Source organism: Pinus tabuliformis, chromosome 2_2 (assembly GCF_031772625.1).
Source record: "Pinus tabuliformis cultivar Carrire ecotype Pingquan chromosome 2_2, CPIR1, whole genome shotgun sequence".
In the NCBI taxonomy this organism is placed as follows: Eukaryota; Viridiplantae; Streptophyta; class Pinopsida; order Pinales; family Pinaceae; genus Pinus; species Pinus tabuliformis.
Genome location: NC_142300.1, coordinates 1,016,005,213 through 1,016,030,319, shown reverse-complemented (window position 1 = coordinate 1,016,030,319; position 25,107 = coordinate 1,016,005,213). Strand labels below are relative to the sequence as shown.

The following is a 25,107-nucleotide window of genomic DNA, read 5'->3' as shown; positions in this document are numbered from 1 at the left end:
TTTTTTAATAATATCCCTTTGCATTGGTTTTACTGCCATGTGTTCACTGTTATCTTTATTGAGCACTTATAAGGAGTTCACCATAACCATGCACGTGGCTGTTTCTTATGTTATTTTTGAGTGCTATCCTAGAAGTTCTATTCATTTCATATCAGTGTTGCAAACATCGTGAAAAACTCACGATAACATCACCAGTTTGTGATTTTTTCCATTCGCCGATTTTATTGGTTGAAAACATTACCAGTTTTAAGTACAAAAAAATCGAGATATAAAATCGTAAACCTTGTTATTAAATCAGGGTAAAGTCGCAATAAAATCGTATCAATTCAAAGAATTGCCTGAAGTCAATTTTTTATTTTATTTTATTTTATGTATATATATATATATATATATATACATTTTTTTTTAAAATTTTGCCAATGTTTGCCGATTTTTACTAGTATATTCCCAAATTTGATGTTTTTTATAATTAATTAATTAATTTATTTGAAGGGCCCTCGCCGATTTTATCCTGATGCTGATTTCAGCAGCATTGTTTCATAATGTTCAAATGGTCAGAATTTATAAGCTTCAAGTATATGATTAATTGTTAGCAGGTTTTCTTTGATGGGATAATGGAGGTCCTCTTCAAGTACAGGCTTCTGTCCAGAGTTTATATGTATTCTTTGCTTTTCATATCTCAAGTCCCTTTAAAATATTTGTAAAACCTGATAGTTTCCTTATATATATATATATATATATATGGTGACATTTAAATATTAGAATGATGTTAATGAATATCATAATGAATATCCTTTCTTTTGTAAAGGTTATAAAACTGATGTGTAAAGTCTATCTTGATTCTTACAAGGGTTAAATTAGAAATCTACATAAATGATAAATCTGTCACTGAAAGCAAGGATGATGAACTTTTCATAATGACATGATATTTCATTTAGTCCCGTTCTTCCAGTTCTTCATTGCATTTTTTTTCTATCTATCTTATCACTATTGTGTTCAATTTAGTGGTTTCTGTTATTTCTTCACTGTTTAGGCATGAAGCAGAATTTAACGCCAGTGTTGATGTTTTTGCAGGACTTTCGAATTTAAAGACTCTGAACATGGCCTATAACAATATTACACATGCTGGCCTAGTACATCTTAAAGGTTCTTTTATATCTCTCACATTCATTCACATGGGATGCAAATTTGCACAAGTATTCCACAAAACGTTGCATTTTCATAGTCAATATTTGTGTCACATAGGACAGGACTGATGTTTTAGTTGACTTAATAGAGTTTTTCAGTCATCTGTGTTTCTGATCCACTCACATCATTGTAAACGAACAATCGTATTGGATTTTATGGCCGTGTGGATGCTAGATGTATTCTGTTTGATTAAACCAGTGTGGTAGACTCTGCTTCATATTGTAAGTTTAAAAGAGGACCTGGTGCTGAACACCTGATCAGTGATGCCTTGCGCAGCTGTGGTGCTGTTCCAGTTACAACTGTTCTAGTTACAACACTCTCTCTTGTGTTGCCTGTCAGATAGGATGAGACATGCTCCTCAATGGCATTGGTTTGAATTTTTTTTTTCTTTGTTTGGTGCTCTGAGGTGAGCAGAGGTGCTCAATGGAACATAAAGATAAGCAACATGTAAGGTACAATGAGTTATAAATTGTTTGATGCATCTCCAGGGAAGCATGTATCTAAAGCTATGTAAAACTATAAGCAACATTTCAAAGTAGAATGGAAAACAGCAAAGATGACTAAACTATAGGACTACAATAAGAGGAGTGAAAATACGAGGTGTATTAATTTTGAGATTTACCTTGTCAGTATGATGAACGTACTTGTGCTCGTGGATTATGTTTTCTCAATTTTTCTCATCTAGTGTTGGTAGGTATATGCTAAAAGACCAAAAGTGATGAGGGTATATCTTTGAACATTTATGGTATCTATTTGCTATGGTGCATGAAACAATGAAATGGGTAACTTTTCTGAAACTAGGTTTTGGAAGCAGCTCCGGGAATTTTCAGGAAACAGTGAAACATGATAATTAAAAATACGTAAATGGTTGTATAATTAAAAATTAAAAATTTCTCAGGAAAAACTAATTAAAAATTATAAAAGCATTTGAAAACACAGGGTGAAAGTACTGAACAGTACAGATTTCAATATTCATGTATTCCATCTTTCAAACACAAGGGAAGTTGGAACAATATGAGTATGAAATTCAAAATTCGAATTAATATATTTGATGAGTCATTATTGGAATATAGCATAGATGTTAAAACGGGTCCTATTCCATATAATAGAAGAAGACTATATCGATCAAGGTCATCAGGTTCACATCATCAGATATTTGGTACCCAGTATTCTAATAGCTTTGACATTGAGATGTTCCTTGAAATGATGCAGAACCTGAGGATGATGCTACAACAATACTAGTGCCTTCCACAACCTGGTGAGTTGTGGAAGCTCTTTGATTTTGGTAGTATTCAATAGGCTGTTTATAGACCTTAAGATCATTATTTGGTAGATTTTGACAGCAATATTAACAACCATCATGATGGATGGTAGTTATACACTATTACCTTTAACCTATAGTCAGATAAGTTTAGGCATACGTCAGACATGTTGCACTGCATGATATGATGTGAGAAGATATGTAATTGGGAGGGATTTCAATCAGTGATAGAATAGACTATGTGAAAGGTTAAAGCAAAATAGTCTTTTATTTTGTATTGTATATATACCAATTGAAGAAATGGAGTTGTGAAGATGGATAATCCTTAGTGTGTCTTCTCATTTACACAGTAGTCAATAAGTTAATTTATATAATTGATTTCAATAGTTTTATAATTTATTACATGATAACACATGGCCTTACTTTTATGGAGTAAAGGCTGTAATGAGGTGAGGTGAACTATGAAAGGAAGCCAAGTTGGGTTAGATTTCTTTTTCTGTATTTGGAGTGAAATCCATAAGATCAAAGTGCCAAGCTAGATCTTTGTGGGTCACACCAGGAGAGAGAAAACAAGATGAAATAAAAATAACAGGTGGAGTGATGGTACCCACGTATCGTCAGTCCAAATTAGATGGGTTCATATAACCAGTTGGGACTAAAGATTTTGTCTTATTTGTGGGATAAATCACATGTACATTATACCTGGAGGATGGTTTATACTGCGAGTTAATTGATAAGGGTGGAACACTGGAAAGCCTGTTGACCGATAAATATTTGTGTTTCCAAATTTATCTGTATTTTTCCCTTTCTATTTTCCAATCTTCACTTTATTTTCCCAAGTTAGAGTCCAGATTGGTCTTCATTCCTGGCTTGTGGTAGGTGCTGTAAATGTCTTGGAAGTCCTTAAGTTTTAGCAAAGCCAATTTAAGTTTCTGTCAAGTTAATTACATTCTGTGGATGGACTATTTAATGCTGACAAAATACTAAGGCATACCATCAAACATTCCTTTTGTGAAGTGCTTAATGGGTTTCAGAACCTTATGTATCCAGTCTACCTGTAATATGCATGTCATGAATGCAAAATTAACTGCTGCCAACATTTTACTTTCTATTTAATTTTAATCTATTTCCCATCTTTTATTTCTTTATAAACATTCATGCCACCTTGACTATCGTGCATTCATTGTAATTTCATTTATGAATAGTATGTCAGCATCTTTTTGTTTTCACTACTTCTAAAGGTTAGAGTGACTTGATTGCTGCCCATTTCTAGTCTTTGTGAAGGGCTCCTTTCAATGCCTGTAGTATAAAACAGAAGTAATTGGAACTCTATGGACTAATTGGAGTTTGTAGTTATGCCTGTCACAGATTTGTTTAGAGGTCCTTTGCAACAATAGATTGTACAAGTACTGCCATTGATTAATGGTGGGAGTGTATACATATATTAAGGATCAAAATCATATATTTTGAGGCCAAATACTGTTATGAATTGTAATTATGATTGTTTGATGCCTGATTCTCGGAAATATGAATGCTTCTTGAAATAATAAGTTATTGGAAATATGAATGCTTCTTGAAATAATAAGTTATTGCTACTTTCAGGCTTGACAAACTTGGAGAACTTAAATTTGGATTCCTGTAGAGTTGGAGACGAGGGAATGGAATGTTTGAGAGGTGTTTTTCTCAATCCCAATGCTAATTTTTTCATTCAAATTCATCTGTTTTGTTCAGATCCTCAGTTTTTATAGTTTGACATTCTTTTCATGTTAATTTACCTAGTTTGCTAAACTGGGTTTTTTCTTTTCCTTTTAAGTGCAGAAAGTATTCATCTTTAAGTTAATTATATGGTTGACATATTTGGAAGTCGGTACCAAGAAAGTTTTTCTTGAAATTTCATTTAGTATCCATGTGTTTGTGTTTGCTGGTTTTCTTGTTTGCATACTGTTCTTGCATTCAAGAGAGAATCATTTTACAGTTCTTGAAAAAATTTAAAAACTAGCAAGTAGAAAAATGTGCACATAAGGTGTTGCTACTTTATGTCCATGCAGAAATGATTTTTGTTGGTAATTTTTAACATCTGATTCACGAGAATTGCAATTCTTATTTGCAGGCTGAAACTTATATATAAGAACATGCAGAATTATTGATAATTAAAACTCACATGGTGTTTGACAGATATTTTGCCACTGTTACTGCATAATGTAGCACCTTAGTGCAAAGCCTCATTAAGTAATCTAGATTGAGAGCAACAATGGGATTAGCCACCACTGTCACCTTAGTAACTATTCCTTTGCTATTATGTGGCCAGATACAATCCCCACAAGGGAGGCTTCCACAGTGATATTAGGAAATAAATAAGCCAAGTAGATTACGCTAAATCAGTGTTGATAAAATCGCCGATTTGTTGGCGATGTGCCAAAAAATCGTGATTTTTTTTCTTTTTTCGGCCAGCTGTTTTTTTGGCCCAATTCTTTTATCTTGATTTTTTCTGGTTTTCGCTGATTGTTTTTCCGATTTTGAAAAAATGAATATATTTAAATATTTTGTATTTTTGAATGTTTGCCACGGTTTTCCAATTTTTTCGCCAATGTTTTCTAGAAGATGTTTTCTGGATCCTAGCCAATTTTTTGCCAATGCTGTTTTTTCAACACCAGGCTAAATGCGCCCTAATGGTTCTACTACAAGATTATCCTAAGCATAGATATTCAAAAATTAGGGTTTTGGGTGATTTAAAGTATAATTTTTAGATAGCAAGTTCAAAGGACCCTATGACTAAATATAGAAGACTTGGTAAGTCCTAAGAAGGCTCAAGTACGCTCCCAAACCAATGCAATCTAAAAATTACACTTTGCTGTTTCAAACTATGGTTTTATTCATAAGGGCTATTTATAATGCAACATTGTGACAACATACAAATGTTTATAACAACGATAACAAAACAGACCAAAATATATAATATACAAGTGAAAAATAAGGGCTATTCGATGAGTAAACCATGAAATAAATTACAAAAATTTTCAACTGCTGAAAATACATAAAACAACAAATAAAACCATAGATGTTAGCCCTAATTAATGGATGAAAAATATATGTAAAATGATATTTCCACTTTTCCAAGTTATTGCATGCAAAGTCTAGCCCTAGGACAATTAGGTCAAAGGTAAATAAAGTTGAAAATGCATATTTTGTTATAACCTAACCCTAATTTACCCTAGATAACATAAGAAAATTTTATGGTTTTATTTTATAGATTGCCATGAGAATAGACTAGTGCCTTCCTCAATCAAAGGCTAATGGGGTCTAAGGCTCAATTCTATGGAAGAAGATTGATCAAAGCAATTTCAAGGAGAGAGAGGAAGCTACACTTAGGTTCCTCAAGAGAAACTAAATGAAAAATCTTGTCAAGAAGATGTTAGAGCCACAAAATATTCAGCAATACTTTGGTGAAAATTTCATTAAAACCCTGATTTTACAACAAGTACAAAATCGAGGAAGATACAATAAATTAGCACAAAATCATCATAGAATCGCCATTCATCATCCAAGAGAGAGCTCCTTTCAATCAAAATAACATCCCTACGACAAATTACTCCTTTGATGCTCCATAATGCACAAGGGAGACTAAGCTAACTAGTGCACACTACTCTCCAAGTGCTTGTGACAATGATCCTTGTTGAAGAAAGTGTAACTAGGTTTGGTATTTACAAATATAATTTTGATCTTTGTACTTGTCAAGAAAAATAAATATTCTTTTTTTAATTTATAAGAATTGAGTTTCTTGCTCATTCCATAGGTCTAGGAAAGTCAAAGAGTCAAAGACATGTGTAAAGAGCTCTTCTTGAGCATATATGTAATGTATACAAGTCTATAAAATGGTGTCTAACAACCCTCTAGTAATGACAAGCACAATCCTCTTCACGTCGGCTAGCAAATGAATTAAATAGAAGTCATGTCGGCTTGCAAAAGGAGACACAACGGTTCACTTGGTCAAGTCGGCTTAATATGGAGACATAACCACTATATATACCCAGCTAGGGTCACCGCAAAAGAGCAGAACAAAAACTCGCATTTCTCTGAGATAATTCGGTTGGGTACAGGTCTGCAATCCGCATTACAGGAGGGCACAAATTCAGACTTCTCTGCAACTTCGGGTGAGGACAGAGACTCGCATTCTCTGTGACTTTTGGATGGTTACAGGATGGGTACAGGTTTGAGATCCTTGCAGTTCGGATGGCAAAACAGTGAGACAATTTCGGATGGATGCCACAAAGATACAGTCTCAGGTGCAATAAAGAAGGTCTCGGGTCTCTGTCTCGGCATATAGTCATGATCTCGGTATACCTTATGAATAGTCCTCATAGTGACACACACTGTCTCAGCATACATACTGTCTTGACATAATACTCTATCAACATACTTAACATAGTCATGTTCTTGGCATAATAGTCTTGATCATAATCCTATCGAAGACTAGATCATGATGAAGATCTCAAAGCATTACATGAACCAAGGTCATGATGAAGAACGATATGATGACCTTGTTGATATGGTGAAGATCTCTATGAAGATGCAACGGTAATGAAGATCTCAGCATTGTAGTGATGATGATCTTAGCAATGACAAAGAAGAGGATTGGTGTCTTGGTCTTGGAGTGGCTTAGTAAGTCAAGGGTCATGGTCTTGGTATTTGTTAATTGGAATCTCTATAAGAAGAATTTTGTGCGGGTTTTCCTCTCCAAGAGGGAGAGGTTTTGGCCTTGGCAGAAAGCCAACATTTTGTGTTCTTGTCTCTTTGTTATGGTAGCTATTTGATGAATTAAAGAAGACACACTAACATTAAAGAATATGCTAATAAGCTAAATGTTAAATATCTCACAAATAGTTATCATGCTAAGAAGAATCTCATTAACTCCATGCCCTAGATTCTTCAACATGGTATCAGAGCTATGGTTACAGTCAAAGGAAGGGAAAAAAAGAGACATTTCAAGGATCAAGTTTCTAGCAGGGCATCAAAGCAAGCTGAAGGACATCAAGATCTGCATTAAAGAAACAAACCTTGATCTTGATCAAACCCTAGCAATCTACAACAACAATCTACATTAGCAAGGGTTTTTGTCTATGTAATCAAGGAGACAGTATACAACAACAAGAACTTGTGTCTCCACAATCATCATCAAAAGGCCACCAAGACCCTCATCAAGATGTCTACAAAACAAGATAGCTCGAAGGATTTCAAAATGAAGATCACATCACTTGGAGAAAGCTGAAACCCTAGCAGCAATCCTGATCTACAAAAGAAGGCAAATCATATTGAAGAAGAAAAAGCATTGTCATCATCTTCAAGGTTATAAAATCAAGGATCATTTCCTTGTCCTAGAAGAAAATCATCGAAGGAAAGCAACAAAACATCCTCATCAAAAGGAGCAACCTTTTCCATTCTTTCCATCAAAGAGAAGATCATCCAAGAGGAAAACTCCAATACATCTTCTCCAACAAGCATCAAAGTGATCAAGTAGAAGAGTTCATCTTCACTTGTCAAGTAAGTATCTTTCATTTTTATAATCAAGTTTGGTTAATTGACTTCATGATTGCAAGGAGATCTATGGGTTGGATAGGTCATCAAAAGTCCTTACATGAAATTAGGAGGATTGTCATAATCCTCATAGATAAAAGAAGTCAGTGAACATATCAAGAAAAAGGTCTCCTTTGAATTCATGGGAAGGAACTCTTAAGGTCCTCTCACCCCTATGTAGCAAAAAAGGAGACATAAAAGAGATATATGAAATGCAGTGAAGAAGGTCATATCACTTAGACCTGGTTGAAGGTATCAAAGAATGAAGGAATATCTTCATGAGATCTCAATTGAGAGATCTGGGAAAGATGATAAGAAGACAATCATCATTGTTCTAATTGATAAGCAAGACAACAAATGTTCATAAACAAGAAGGTTACCTCATTCAACAATTTGTGATCTCTATGCTAAATAGAGAAAGACAATTTGAAGGCAAAAATGTTGAAGGTTAAAGGACTCAAACATTTGCAGAAAGGAAAGGAAAGTTTGGTCCTCAAGCAAGACAAAACAGTGCTATGGAAAGATTGTGAAAAGAAAGCTCATATCGCCGGAAAGATGGAGGAAGCTGAAGAAAAGGGCCAAGGAAAGAGGGAGCAATAGATCTCCACTATGATTAGATGGCCTCCCCCACAAAAGGGTCCTATCATAAGCTCCTAAATCTCTAGATATGACCATGATATTAAGATGCATCGTGGCATCATGGAAACATTAGAAACAAGAGCCCATGACAACACCTTGGGAATCATGAAGGACTAAATCCATGGCAGTTAGGATATAACTCTTGGGAACCTCATTGGAAATTGAAGGAAAGTAGGGAGTCATCGAGGACAGGGCTTATCATACATCAAGTCAAAAAGCAAACATCTGCTAGATGGGGATATGCAAGATCCTCAAGATTCTCTGATGGAATCCTTATCGGAGGATTCACTAATCTAGAGAGGAAGCAAGTGTTTCATCAAGAACTCCAACTCATGGAATTCATGGATGATGTTATGACGACATAAGAAAAGAAGCAGATCAAGGGGTTGAAGACACTTCAATCAAGGAAGTTGCTGGAAGAAGCCTAGATGACTTAATGGTAAAATGAGGTATGTATGCTTATGTTTAAATTTTATAATATCGGTGAAAATATTGACAAATATCGGCAAATATCAGCAAGCATAAAAAATAATTCTTTCAAAATTTTAAACATAGCCGATATTTTCAAAATATCACGATATTTTGCCGATATTTTGAAAATATCGCGATATTTTCGAATATCGCCGATATATTGTTGATATTATCGACAATGTTTTATAATGTCATGTTGTATGGTTGCAGGTAATATTGATCATTACATCTATCTTAAGAAGCATGATCAAGGGAAAATGATCTCCTCCTCTGAAAGGATGCAGAAAGGCATAAGTCACACTAGATGAAATCAACATAATATGTCCTCATATGAAGTATGAGGTGGTTGACTATGATTACAAAACTCTGATTAGAAACCCTTGAGAATGTAATGTGTGAGGAAGGAAGAAATCGTGAAATATGCAACCATGATGAAGGCAATCAACATCCAAAAGACCAAGAAGACTTGACTAAGAAATCTCTCGGAAAGATATGAAGACTCTGATGAAAGTCTGGAAAAGATAGAGACCCTTGACAATGCATATCTTTGGGAAATGTGTCAACAAGTATGTAGGATGTTGATACCTACTGAAAAGATGTCATGATAAAAAGCCATCTCGAAAGGTACGATTTGATTTAATGCTATGTTTTGATTTCTTGAATAATATCTGGGTGAAGTTCATGCAGGGCTACTAGAACAAGATTTGTAAGTACAAGTACAACCAACATTCATGCGATGGATGGAAACTCCTGAAAGAAGCATGAAGAGAAAGAAGTAGCCATATGAAGAAGGTTCCAGATATGTACCAAGAAGGCCACTTTCCATGAAGAAAGGAATGACATGACAGAATAAGAAAGAAAGTGATCGATGGTCGTTGCCCTACAAGGAAGAAGCTTAACTGAATTTCATGACATCAAGGAAAGAAGTTGATCAAGTAACTGAAGGACCCACGAAAAAGAAGTTGTTGATGAAAGGAGAATCCCTAATTAAGAGGGAGCATGGATTGAGTCACCCCTGATTAAAAAGGAGTGATAGATGTGTTTTTCCATTTCATGTGTCATGCACTAGACTAGGACTAACAACCGTAATTCTTGTTGAAGAATCTGGGGAAGTTGGCATTAGATAGATTCTTCTATACTTGATAACAATTTGTGAAATGCTTTTACAATTTATCTTATCTTGATCTTCTTCTTATTACGAATGTGTGTGTTTACTTCATCAAACTGATACCATAACAAAGAGACAAGAACGTAAGAAGTTGGCATTCTACCAGGGCCAAAACCTCTCCCTCTTGGAGAGGAAAACCCGCACATAATTCTTCTTATAGAGATTCTATTTGACGAATACCAAGACCATGATCCTTGACCTACTAGGCCACTCCAAGACCAAGACACCAATCCTCTTCTTTGTCACTGTTGAGATCATCTTCATTGCTGCACCATCGAGGCAATCACTACTGCATCACTTCATTACTGCTGCAACATCTTTGCTGTCCCTTCACCGAAGTCTTCATCAACTAGATCTTCCATGTTGAGATATGTATTGGAGAGCTGCCTTTTGATCCACCGAGATCATGACTGTCTTATCGTAGCCTTTACCGAGATCATGACCATGTTAGGATCATGACTGCACCTTGACCGAGAATGTAACTATGTTCATCATGATTGCACTGCAATCTTTACCGAGATCTTACTTGTCATGGCTATGCCGAGAATATATATCATTGTGGTATTACTGAGTTTCTTATCCGAAATTGTGAGAGTATGTGAGTGTGTACAACAATCATCCTTATCTGAAAAACCAGAGGGATCCTTCTCCTAACCGAAACACTATCCTGCACCTTTATCCGAGATTTTTGTAACCCTGAACTTGACCGAGATTTCAGAGAGGAGTGCAATCATCACCGAGACTGTACCTTCCTGCACCTTCGAAGTTTCAGAAGAATTCGAAATTCTGTCTTCTCCTTTTCTGCGCAGACCCTGATTGGGTATACATAGTGGTTTGCCCATGTATTTGAGCCGACTTGTCCACCGAAGATATGTGTCTTGATATGTGAGTCGACTTGCTGTTAATATTCATTTTGAGGCCGACTTAACTGTTCTCTTCATCATTTTGCTTGCAGCCTTTTTCGGTGGAGGATAGTTTTTGTCTTGAAGGGCTACTTGACACTAGGTTGACTGTTCATTACATAATTGCTCAAGCAAAGCTCCTCAATATAATTTTGACTCTTTGACTTTCCTACACCTATAGAATGAGCAAGAAACTCATTCATATAATTTATAAAAATAATAATTCTTTTTCTTGATAAGTACAAAGATCAAAATTAAATTGTCAAATACCGAACTTAGTTACCCTTTTTTTCAAAAAGTCTTAGTGAAGGCCATGAATGGAAATGTAGACACATGAGAGACACAACATTCTTGTCTTCACCTAGGAAGACAGAATGGAGAATTGGGTAATCATCTGGCATCCGATGCTCTTTGAGGATGTGTAGGGCATCCAAGACAAGAGTAGGCAAGACGATTGATATTCTTTGAGGGCTGGGAACCCAAGATAAGGATACTGTTAAAATTGGCAACTAGGGCCAAACTCCACATGGGTCATCTTATTTATGACAACTGATATTTTTCTTGGATTCCTCTCTCCGAGAGGTGTAGGGTTGATCTAAAGATCATCCCATTTTGACGTGTACAAATGAAGTTATGAATTTATTTTGATTATGGACAAATTGTCAAGGTCGGCTAGCAAACTCATGTAGGTTGAAAAGCTCAATAGTTACGTCTATTCATCCTCAACGTTACCCTATAAATACACGATACTTCATCCTCATTTAGTCATCACTCATTTTCACAAATCTCTCTCTCCTCATCTGATTGGGTACGGATTTCTGGGCAGCTTCTCTCTCCACACGTGCGAAGGAAAGGACAATCATTTTTTGTTTCAGTGTTGACCAAGTTTGACCGAATTTCCAAAAGGCTAATTTGGGCTGCGCTGCCCTATTTTAGTGCGATTTTGGGTGGAGGAATTATGTCATAGCAGGCTGTTGATATGGGCACAAGAACTGAGGCAATATGACCTCTGTTTTGACCAGCGTTGATTGTATTAGGGCTGGTCGTAGGGTTGACTAGTTTTGACTGGACTTTTTCACACTGTTTTGGGTTGATTAGATTGTTGTTGGAGGCCGAAGTTGACTGGGTTTGACCGAGTTGAATTGAGGAAGAAATTTTTCATGTTTACCAACATTGACTTTTCTGGTTAGGGCTCTTTTGTTGATGTCATAAATTATCATAATTTATAAATTGTACTCTCTCTCTGTTGAACTATTAAAGACTAAAAGAAGATTTGATCAAGGGTTTCCCCACATTGGGGTTTGTCCTTGGTTGGTGCCACATCTTTTATCTTCTTGTCTTGGCTTGTCTTCTGCTGTTTATGTTTATGTTCTATCAACATTTTACTTACATGTTTATGTGATTGTTAAACTGAAATTGATATTGGGCTCATAAAGAAATTGAATTAAAATTGTTCTAAAGCATAGAACATACCATTATTGTCTAAAATTAACATGGTATCAGAGCCGAGGTGAAAACAAAGCTCAAGCAAGAGTGAAAGAGCAATCACCAAAGACAGTTGAGCAAGGACAAAAGACTCAATGGGTTCCTCATCCTACTTCCTGGTTGAAGACAAGCTCCATGATAAATCTGACTATCATGGATGGAAGATGTCTCTTGATTTGACCTTGGAAGAGAAGGAAGTGATGGATTATGTGCAGGGTAAAATCCTGGAGCCTCCTTCAAATGCACCGGTTGCTGCAAAGACCAAATATAATAAGGCTGAAGTCAAAGCGAAGAAGATTATCAAGGATTATATTGACAAGCATCTGGTGGCCTATACCTCCGAATTGAAGACCTCCAAGGAGTTCTACGACAGGTTGGTCGGCATGTTCAGGGTTAGTAATGCTAATCAAATTCTCTTTCTCAAGATAAGTTGAAGTATATTAAGAAGGGAAAGGACAAGGACATTCAATCCTATTTCTTAAGGATTACTGAGATCAAGAATGATCTACTCTCGATTGGAGAAGTCATTCCTGACAGGAACTTACTCTCACCACCCTTGTTGGACTCCCACCTGGGTGGTATGTATTTAGAATCACTATACTCAAGAATGATTTAATTCCAGGGTTTGAAGAATTGATGTCCAGATGCATTCAAGAAGAAACAAGAATGGTGGAGCAAGAAATGCCTTCTAATAGAAGCAACTCCATTGCGTTCTCCGCTCATGCCAAGAGGAAGAACAATGCAGGTTCAAAGAAGCAAAGTCAAGGAAGACTAGGATTCAAAAAATGGAAGGAAGGGAAGATGCTTTGTTTGCAACAAGTTTGGCCACTATGCAAGGGAGTGTCCTAATAGAAGGGATACACCTTGAGATGATGCCTACCATAACAACTCCAGGGGCAACTTCAACAACAACGATCAAAGGATGGCATGTCCAATGGCAAAGGAAAAAGGAATGCAGGACATTAAGGAAATGGTCGACCCTCCAAGAAATCAAGGAACTCCAGGTATGATGAATCCAATGTTATTAACAATAAGCAAAATGAGTACTATCTTATATCGTCCCTCTCCACTGTCTCTCCTCCAGACACTTTGGGAAATTGACTGATTGATAGTGGTGCCTCAAGGCACAACCAGATACAAGGAAGCCCTCTCTAATCTGATAGAAAAGGAGACAAACATGGAGATCATTATTGGAGACGATGCCACCTATCTCGTGAAGGGAGTAGGGAGTGTTGCCCTTAAATTGAATCAAGGTAACACTATTCATTCGCAAGAAGTACTATATGTACCCGATCTCAAGAAGAACCTGGTATCCATTTCAGCAATGGAAGATAAAGGATTCAAGGTGGCTTTTATCAATGGAAAGGTACGTGTTTGGAAAAGAAATTTCAAGGATGCTTTTACTATTGGGTTCAAGGTTGACACTTTGTATCAAGTTGGAGGAAGTCCGTTGGGAGCCATGTCTTGCAACACCTCTCTACAATTTGAACTATGGCACTGGAGGTTCCCCCATCTTCATTATAAGGCCCTACTCGATGTGAGACAGATGGTGACAGGTATGCCCGAGTTCAAAGTAGAGCATGAAGGTGTATGTCCGGGATGTGCCGAAGGAAAACTTACAAGGGGACCATTCCCCTCAAGTAATAGCAAGACCACAGACATATTGCAATCGATCCACTCCAACATATCTGGTATGATGCCCGTAAACTCCTTGGGAGGATACTTATATTATCTCACCTTTGTGGATGATTATTTTTGCAAGACCTGGATCTACTTCTTGAAGAAGAAGGATGAAGTGTTCACCTGGTTTCGACATTTCAAAGCCTTGATCGAAAACCAAGTCGAGAAGAAAATCAAGATATTGAGGACTGATAATGCGATCGAGTATGAATCTAATGAATTCCAATATAAGTCATGATGTCACCTTCGACGAAGGTATGGCCCTTAGGAAGATCAACAACCTTCCTATCCTAAGGAAGGACAAAGAAGCTAACACAGGAAATTAGGGTGAAAAAGAGGATGAAATGCTGCGTGATGTTAATGAACCTATGGACCCTATTGATCCACTACCTCCTTAGCCTTCTTCCAAAAGGAGACCCTCATGGCTTAGGGAGACTCTTGAAGATGCTGAGAGGCACATTGCACCAAGGGGGACTCTCTGTGAAAGCAAGAAGCTGAACAAATATCAAGGATTTTTGACCGCCATGAGCACTATCATTTAAAATGAGCCTTCATCATTCGAAGAAGCCGTGAAGCAACATGTATGGAAGGATGCTATGAATGAAGAATACGAGTCAATTATGAAGAATGATGTCTGGGATGTGGTCCCTAGACCCCAGGACAAATCGGTTGTCACTTCTAAGTGGCTCTACAAAATCAAGCATGGAGCTGATGGAAGTGCAAAAAAGTTCAAGGCTCACTTTGTTGCTTGAGGCTTCTCTCAAAAGGAAGGTGTAGATTACGATGAGATATTTGCACCTGTTGCCTGATACACCACCATCCGCTCGATCATAGCCCTTGCTGCCTCGCAAGGATGGAACCTACATCAAATGGATGTCAAGACTGCCTTCTTGCATGGTTCAATCAAAGAGGAAGTCTATGTGGAACAACCCGAGGGGTTTGAAGTTCATGATCGGGAATCTCATGTATGCAGGTTGAAGAAATCTCTTTATGGATTGAAGCAAGCACCCTGGGCTTGGTATGAGAGGATCGATAGCTATCTGATGAAGCAGCTGGGATTCACTAGAAGTGAAGCCAATCCAAACCTTTACTTTAAGGTTGATAATGATAAACCTCTCATTCTGGTACTTAATGTGGATGGCCTCTCTCTGACAGGTGTAGACCCTCTCATTCACAAATGTAAGAGGGAGTTCGCTTCTGAATTTGAGATGAATGACCTAGAACCGATGCACTACTTCCTAGGGTTGGAGGTTTGGCAAAAGCTAGGTGAAATTTTCCTCTCTCAAGGAAAATATGTTGTGAAGATATTGGAAAGATTTGGGATGGTGGACTGCAATGTTGTGACTACTCTGATGGAACTTAATTTTAAGAAGTTATGTGGTAGTGCTGCTGGACCTGGATTGTGAAATGCTTCTGAGTATCGTCAACTCATAGGAGCAGTGATGTTCTTGTTGAACTCCCGTCCAAACATATGTTTTACAGTTAACACACTGAGCCAATACATGGTTCAACCTCATCATATATATTGGAATTCCACCAAGAATCTTTTGAGATATCTTCGAGGCACAATCACTCATGGACTGAGATACACTGCTGGAAATGTGAGGCTGCATGGTTATTTTGATGCTGATTGGGCTGGCAGTGTGGTGGATTGCAAGAGCACTTATGGATGTTGTTTTTCTTTGGGTTTTGCTTCGATATCCTGGATGAGCAGGAAGCAGAAATCGGTTTCCTTGAGCACTGCCGAGGGTGAATACATAACTGCTAGTATGGCCTCCTGTGAAGCTGTCTGGTTGAGGAAGCTCTTCAGTGAACTGTCTGGACGTGTTGGATACCACCGTGATCCTTTGTGACAACCAGAGTGGGATCCGATTATCAGAGAATCCAGTGTTTCATGATCGCTCCAAGCATATAGATATCAGGTACCACTTTATTCGGTATATGGTACAACGAGGAGCAATAAGGCTCCATCACATTGGGATTGATGAGCAAGTCACTGATATTTTGACAAAGCCCCGGTGAAGGTCAAATTCTTAGCCTTCTAAGAACAACTTAGAGTCGTGGAGAGACCCTCTTATGAGGGTCCTGTATGAGATGGACATTGAGCTCTGGGAGCTCCAGGGGGCTTGGGGTACTTCTTGGAGCAGTGAGCAACCATAGGGTGAGTGGTTCAACCTTCCCCTAGTGGTTTGCTATGTACAGGGTGAGTTGTTCATTATTCCCCTGTGATATCCCTTGGCAACATGTGAGCAGGATGAGTGGTTCATCCGTCTCCTGCCGAGACATCCTACCCATGCAGTCTGCGACTCATGGGAAGTACCTCTCATCTGGCCAATGAGTAGGGAAATGAGGATAGGGACCATAGTACTACCGATGGATCGGAAACCGCCGGAAAGGTCATACTTAGTGAACACTCGGGTGGGTATGTACCTTGACAGACAATGTTGAATGTGTCTATCGTCATTGGTCTCGCCAACATTGTGCTCTGATCTAATGAGAGATAGAGATGTCAGTCAAGGCCTTGTTGTGGAAACAATGTTGGTTACTATGATGCTATACAGATGGGTTACCAATCCGATTCTTCTTATGAGAAATTCTTTAGATTGAGAATGACCAAGTACCATTATAAATACCTCCCTAGTTAAGAGGGAGTGTTGAAGAAAGTGTAACTAGGTTCGGTATTTACAAATGTAATTTTGATCTTTGTACTTGTCAAGAAAAATAAATATTATTTTTGTAAATTATAAGAATGAGTTTCTTGCTCATTCCATAGGTCTAGGAAAGTCAAAGAGTCAAAGACATGTGTAAAGAGCTCTTCTTGAGCATATATGTAATGTATACAAGTCTATAAAATGGTGTCTAACAACCCTCCAGTAATGACAAGCACAATCCTCTTCACGTCGGCCAACAAATGAATTAAATAGAAGTCATGTCGGCTTGCAAAAGGAGACACAACAGTTCACTTGGTCAAGTCGGCTTAATATGGAGACATAACCACTATATATACCCAGCTAGGGTCACCGCAAAAGAGCAGAACATAAACTCACATTTCTCTAAGATAATTCAGTGGGGTACAAGTCTGCAATCCGCGTTACAGGAGGGCACAAATTCGGACTTCTCTGCAACTTCAGGTGAGGACAGAGACTCACATTCTCTGTGACTTTTGGATGGTTACAGGATGGGTACAGGTTTGAGATCCTTGCAGTTTGGATGGAAAAACAATGAGACAATTTCAAATAGATGTCACAGAGATATAGTCTTGGGTGCAATAAAGAAAGTCGGTCTCTGTCTCGACATATAGTCATGATCTCAATATGCCTTATGAATAGTCCTCACAGTGACACACACTGTCTCAGCATACATACTGTCTCGACATAATACTCTATCAACATACTTAACACAGTCATGTTCTTGGCATAATAGTCTTGATCATAATCCTATTGAAGACTAGATCATGATGAAGATCTCAGAGCATTACATGAACCAAGGTCATGATGAAGATCTCAGAGCATTACATGAACCAAGGTCATGATGAAGAATGGTATGATGACCTCGTTGATATGGTGAAGATCTCTATGAAGATGCAACAGTGATGTTCTCAGTGATGGCAACAGTAATGAAGATCTCAGCAGTGCAGTGATGATGATCTCAACAATGACAAAGAAGAGGATTGGTGTCTTGGTCTTGGAGTGGCTTAGTAAGTCAAGGGTCATGGTCTTGGTATTCGTCAATTGGAATCTCTATAAGAAGAATTTTGTGCTGGTTTTCCTCTCCAAGAGGGAGAGGTTTTGGCCCTGGCAGAAAGCCAACATTTTGTGTTCTTGTCTCTTTGTTATGGTAGCTATTTGATGAATTAAAGAAGACACACTAACATTCATGCATATGCTAATAAGCTAAATGTTAAATATCTCACAAATAGCTATCATGCTAAGAAGAATCTCATTAACTCCATGCCCTAAATTCTTCAACAATCCTAAGGTAAATCAACCTTCCTTTATTTATACAAGGGAAACCAAGTCAATTTTACCTTAAATTAGGCTAAAAGCCCTAAAGATAATATAAAATGTGATTACGAGGTGGATAGGTTGCAAGCTTAACGCAATGATAAAATATAAAAGCAAGCCTCTTTTAACCCACATGTGTGAGCTAAAATGCCTCCAATGCTGATGTCATTCTCCAAAAAGTGACTTTTTCGGTAGAGAAATCAGAGTGTTCCGGGGTTTCAGCGTGTGGTCAGGTAGTTCTAGGTGAGTTTTCACACAACGATAGTTCCAGGGACAACGAGTAGAATTGGACAACGAACGGTAGGGACAACGAGGGAGACTACAAGTTCCATGCAAATTTTCAGACAACGATAGTTTAAGGGAGGCAATGACAATTGCAAGTAGCGTTCTGGGGTTTCAAGGAACGGTCGGGAAGTATTCCAGGCAATGTTCCCAGAGTTCCAGACAATGGTCAAGCACAACATTCAACTCGAGGTTTGTGAAGAACAGGTCTGACCCACATCTTTCTCTTTCTCAGATTATTTGGTCTGTACATTGCTTTTGTTTCAAAGCAGCAAACAAAAACCTGAACCTTCCAAAATTGGGTCCCTTAAACCTTCTGTAAACGAAAAATAACTTGTTAAGATAGCTTAGCATGGAGACAGGGGGGCCCAATGCAGAAAAAATGCATGGTTTGGTGGAAACCAAGTAATCGGGAAACCTAGAGTTAGGGAAAATTACTTCAAACAGGTGGGAAGTAGCGGGTGGTTTCCAAATGCAAATATTGGGTTCAGTATTAAGGAGACTTTTGGAGGAAGGCTGGTACACACATTGGAATCACACTCTCCAAGTCTTGGGAGGAGTTAGGCAGTCCTACTCCAGCACTGCTGCAGAGAATATAAGTGGGACTTGGAATCCCTTTCTACCGGGGTTTTCTCAAGCTAATGCATTTGGCATAAATGAGAGGTTGATTTTTGTGAATGCAAAGCAATACAAGGGGATTTTATGGCACAGACAGGCCAAAAAGTTGAGTGTCATAGAGATAATAATCCACATGGACCTTACCAAAAACAACTAAAAACAATACAATTGTCACTTGCAAAATGCATTTGTTAGTAGAAGCACAGGTAGATCAAGGTGTGGTTAATGGCAAAAATAAAGAGGTTTTATCGAAACAAGAGGAATATAGGCCAAAGCAAAGTGAAATTAAAGTTATACCAACAAACAGAGAGGAAAGCAATAAGGACACATACAACCCCACAACCACTATGTTGTTGTGGTCGTCGGAGCTCTATGTAAGTGAACTCATGAGCATGAAAAAAAGAATTTCTCAAATTAAAAGAAATTTAGAAGCTAGTGAGAAACTTGAAAGGAAAAACAAGGTTCTCAAAGAGCAGGTAATAAGCTTACAAAACAATATGGAAAGAGGGAAATTGAGGGATTCGGGGCTCCCTTGGAGTATCTAAACATGGTGAGATGAAATTGTACAGCTTATCCATGGAGGAGAGGACCGGGATTGGGGCCCATAGCAGAAGGGAAAGACATCATTATTCTTATGGAAACACATGAGCATGAGGGTTGCAGGGTTCTTGAATTCGAAGGATACAACAAAATTTTAGTATGGAATGAAAAGACTGATACAGGGAAAGGGCATAGAGGGATCACCATTCTAATAAGATAAATGTGGAGTGGAATAATGAAAGTGGAAAAAGAGGACCCATAAAGAAATTTATATGGCTAAATATAATAGACAACAAAGTAACATTCAGGTTGGATGCATGTTACTTTGCTCCAAAAAACAAGAAGTTCCACAAGAAGACAAACTTAGATAAAGAAGACCCTTATGATGCTTTAAAAAGAGATATTTTTGCTTTCAGAAGTTTAGGAGATATAGTTCTAAATGAGACTTTAATTCCAAGACAACAGACAATCAGTCTATTTAGTTGGGAAGTGATTGGATTATGGTCATCAGTCCTCTTTGGTTAGAGGAGAATGAGAATCATACGTGGAAAAGGACTTCTCAAGATGGAAATGGGAGCGTGTCACACTTCAATGCTGAGTTGTTAGGCTTATGTAACCTCTATTACATGGTAATTTGCAATGGCATGGAAGCTTGGCCAAGATCCAGTGACATCACGTGTAAAACCTATAATGGTCAAAGTGTGGTGGACTATGTAATATGTTCTCAGAGCTCTATTTGCAATTTGTTAGAGTTTAATATTGAGGCTTGTCCTATTGAGATGAATTTTGACCATATGCCTCTCTGTATTAAGTTTGGCATACACACAAGTGAGCTATAGGAAGGGAGGACCCAATAATGTCATAAGAAAGCACATGCAAATGGAAGAATCCCCAGGTCAAATGAGGTTGACCTGGGGACTTACCAACGTGCAAAGGAGGTCGAATTCTAGATTTCAGGCCAAATAGAATTGTTATGATCATTCAACTTAGGGCTTTGAATATCTAATTTATTTAAGGCATATTGCTCGGTAAAATCAGTAAAAGCACTAAGTGTGGAAGAGCAAGCAAATTGGGTTTTTTGGCTTTGGAAAAATTAGCAAAATTGCTATTTAGACAAGGAAATCAAAATAACTTTTCTTTTTTGATGAAATTAGCAAGAACACTCCAATTTAGGATTTTCTTTGATTGGCAATGATAGTAAGGTGGATTCTGTTTTTTGGAAAGCCAAAAAATGGAAAAAATGGCAAGTACACCTAGCAAGGGAGTTAGGGTTTAGGCAATTCAATTTAAGGTTTTAGCCCAAAACAAGTTAAGAACCTCATACCAATTGGAATCCTCCAACCAACCACCACGTGTCATACTGAGAAAACACATCCTCCTGCTCAATATTATACTTGACTCATTGTTCTTCACTCACCAAAAACCTAGGACCATTGCACACTTGAACTGTGACATCACACTGTTCACCTGCTTTAAATATAACTGCTAATTATAGACATGCCCAAAATAGCAGTCTAACTCCTAAAATGTAGGAAAAGCACTAAAGGCTGAAAATGAAGATGATAATTGTGATGCTGCCAAATATCACACTTCTGAAAAAAGATTTTGCTAAAATAGCAATGTTTCATATGCCAATGAAAGCAGTCTCATTCAGTATTGCAAACATCGGCATTGGGATAAAATCGGCAAGTGTCAGGAAAACCAAAAGATCATAAAAATTGGGAAAATATCAGTAAAAATTGGCAAACATTGGCAAACTTAAAAAAATACAAAAGTTAAAAAAGTAAAAAAAAGTCTTAAAAAAAAATCACTTGAATGATGATTTTTTCATTCAAATCATGATTTTTCTCCCTTGAAAAAATCACTGATTTTTGGCCAATAAAATCGACCACGGCCAAAAAAATTCGGCCAGGCCCAAAAATCAGAATTCTGCGATAAATTGGGATGTTTGCAATACTGGTCTCATTAGACATGCTTTTCTATGAGGAACCCAAATATATACTCAGAAACAATATGCAAGCTAAAAGTATTAGTGTCACAAAACTGCTTTCATGTCGCTTGAAACAGGTTCATTGGCATCATTAGCCTGTGAGGACCAAGAATATGAAAAAAATTCTGACACAAGGGCCTGGGAACTGGGGATCCACTAAAAAAGCAAACTGCTAGAAATAATAGTTTCTTCGAGTCTGGTGAAACTTTAAAGTTCCTACGGGATTTTTGCCCCTCCGGGTTCTAATCTTAACTATGTTTTTCAACAAAACATAAAGGGCTATATGTCATAACAGCAGTGTACATTCATTCATTCATTCATGTAACATTAGGTATTCTTTCATATAATGTTCTAATGGTATAAACTTTAAAGGATATTCGGCTGCCATGTGTACTTCAGCAAACTATTATAAATTAGGATTGGTTGTCCAATGAACAGCAGGCCTATGCAACAACCAATTCACCAATACAATTCCAACTGTGATATCAATATTCAATATTCCGACTGTAGCCCACCAAAAACAATTACAACTAGCACTATCTAATCCGCAGCTTACTCTAACCTTATTTTTGACCAAATCTGTTCAGATATTGTCCAGGCTGCTTCTGGACCTTGTAGCCCTTTGTTGACTTAGTATGCCCGCAGTCCAGGTTGCTATTCTGATTTCTGTCACGGGTGACTTAACATTGGCTCTGTGTTGACTCCTGCTGCCCTGCGGGGTGATCAACAGCCGACCTTGTCAACTGTTATCTGGCCTGTTCTCCCCTTCATCCCACTTTAGTTGCCAACAGAAATTATACTTCGGCCCTACGGCCCTGTCCTGCAGCACTGCGGACCCTGTCCCTGCGATCCTCAGCCCTGTGGTCTGCAGCCTCCTGACAGAAACCTCAAATGCCTCGCTGCTACTGAATCCACTCACTGTGCCTCAGAACCCTTGACGTCTGCTTCAGGCAAATTCAGTAGGTTTTCCCAGCAGGATTTTCCCACTAATCTGTCCACAGAAGATTATCCCCTGTGCCTGACAGATAAACAGATGAGCGATTTCCCTTTGAAAGATTATGCCGGACGAATGAGAAGAAGAAAAAGGCTGACTGGGGTAGAAAGTTTCACCACCGAAATCATAGAGATTAGCTGGGGGGAATCACCTCCACTGAAACTAGACAAAGGAAAAAGGGGTTGTAAAACCCTCAGAGCCTCAGATCAAAGAAAAAAATAATTCAATTCAAGTCGATGAAGATAAAATGATTCCATCTCTCCTTTATTTATAGATTCCTCCTGGGGTTTTTCTTCCTTAATCTAATGCAAGGGGTTGCAAGTGTGGCCCCCAATTTGGGCTTTTTGCACCAGCCACCCCAAATTTACTCAATGTTGCCTCAAAACATTTGGATAATGGGTTCCCCCTTTATGAAAGACTATAGCCCACGGGGTTGGATAGGCTATTTCGTCCTCCCTTGGGCAACTAATCCATCAGGGACATTAGATACACTGACTCTGTAGCTAGCTCTGATCACTGTGAAGAAATGGATGGATCTGTAATGGGACCAGCATGATGTAATCTAGCTAGATCTTAACCCTACAGTTGTGCAGGCAATTTGGGGTTAGCAGGTGTGTTATTGACAAAATATGAGTTTCTAAAATCATAAATGTATAGAAACCTCTTATAATAGATATAGAAAGTTAAAAGAGCCAACAGGATATGGAATGCACACTAGGACAGTATTATTATTTAAGTGAAAAAATGATTGTCCTTCTTGTCATTATTAGCTATAACTTTATAAGAGATGATGAGACACAATACATTTGTTTTCAATGAAAAAGTTAATGTGTTTACTGGCCTGTTTAATGTTATCTTTCTGTAAATGTCGGTGAATAGTGTATTATCTAAATATTTACTGCAGTTTCATAACATCTACTTAGGATAAGATCTTTGTGTACATTGCTTTTCATTGTTAAAAGTGATGAATTATCTAATAAAAAGATACTTGTCCATTCAGTCTTTTCTTTTTGCACTGACACAGACTAGAGGGTATCCAAATTGTCATCTAAAAGACCGTACTTGAATTCAGGGCTTACTTCTCTGAAGAACTTGGATTTGTCAGACTCTGAAGTAGGCAGCAATGGACTCCAGCATTTGGCAGGTCTCTCTTCTTGTATATGTTTCTTTCTCCTTTGTTCCATGGTCACTAGGATTCTCTTTTTTAGCATGTATTTCCAAATGCCTCCTGGTGAGTTACAACAACTAAAAGTGTACACTCATTTGGATCGATGTGTTAGTCTGTGATATTGCATGTGTTAAATTTGTCATCCAGTTCATGTATTTTGAAGCTCCTGGTGATTCCAATGCGTTTGGTATAACCTTATATATAAGATTCACTCAGATGTGTACACACCTCTTTTTAAGGCTTCTGTAAAAAGTTCAATTGCTGTTGCAGGATCTTGTGTCTTTGATTGTCAAAAAAATTTGTTGTCTCAAAAACGGCAAGGAAGTTATTCTAATGAATTTTCTGGGTGTGATATCTTGAGTCCTGTTAATGTATTCATTTTACAATACAGGAATGCAGATTTTGTTCTTTCTGTGTCTCATAATTCACAGTATTAGTTTTTAGGATGCAATTTTTTTTGTCAAGTTAGTGATGAACTCGCATTGGAAGTTATATGCTTCAACGTCTCATTGGAGTTTTTATCTTTTGAGGGAAGATTCTCAGTCTTGTTAATTAACTAATGCAAATTGAAAGCATGGAAGCATAATTGCCTTTGGATACAATAATTTGCTGGTTGATGATTTTGAAATTGAAATTTTTTTGTACAACTGCTTCCTTGGACTTGTGACAAAATGAGTGCAACATTCTGCTCCATATGGGGACACATTGCTTCATTGAAGTGACGTGAGAATCCAGAATCCTGTATCCAAGAAAACAAAAGTCCATCAAATAGATATCCACTCATAATCAAAATCATCATGCATATATAGAATATCTGTTGGAACAGAAAAATCTACTCTTAACATATAACTAAATGATACTATACAAAGATGCCCAATGATATCAGACATCATCCCTCTGTATACTGAGCATCTGCCAAATTTCTGGCAAGTCCATGGTTTGCTTCTCTGACGTGCCATGCCGAATCTTGAGGATTCTAGGATTTTTCCTTATCTGTATATCAAACTGCTCTCAACCATCAGATGCATCAAACCTCTTCTTTCTTTTCCATCTTTTACTTTTGTTTCTGGCAGGCTGTGATGCTAATAATAGGACCAATATAGATTTTCTGTCTTGATCTTGAAAATGCATGGTTGAAAGATCTAA

At 37.7% G+C, this 25,107-nt stretch overlaps 1 protein-coding gene across 3 annotated transcripts in view; it reads left to right on the top strand.

Annotated features, from left to right (window-relative positions):
• The window catches only part of LOC149196818 (uncharacterized), a 219,157-nt gene that overhangs the window by 77,463 nt on the left and 116,587 nt on the right, over positions 1–25,107 (top strand). For all 3 annotated transcript variants that reach the window (XM_089405658.1, XM_089405659.1, XM_089405660.1), the window contains 3 exons: positions 1,075–1,146; positions 4,052–4,123; positions 23,866–23,937. In XM_089405658.1, the coding sequence (XP_089261784.1) occupies positions 1,075–1,146; positions 4,052–4,123; positions 23,866–23,937 (216 nt within the window). The remainder of the gene's footprint in view (positions 1–1,074; positions 1,147–4,051; positions 4,124–23,865; positions 23,938–25,107) is intronic.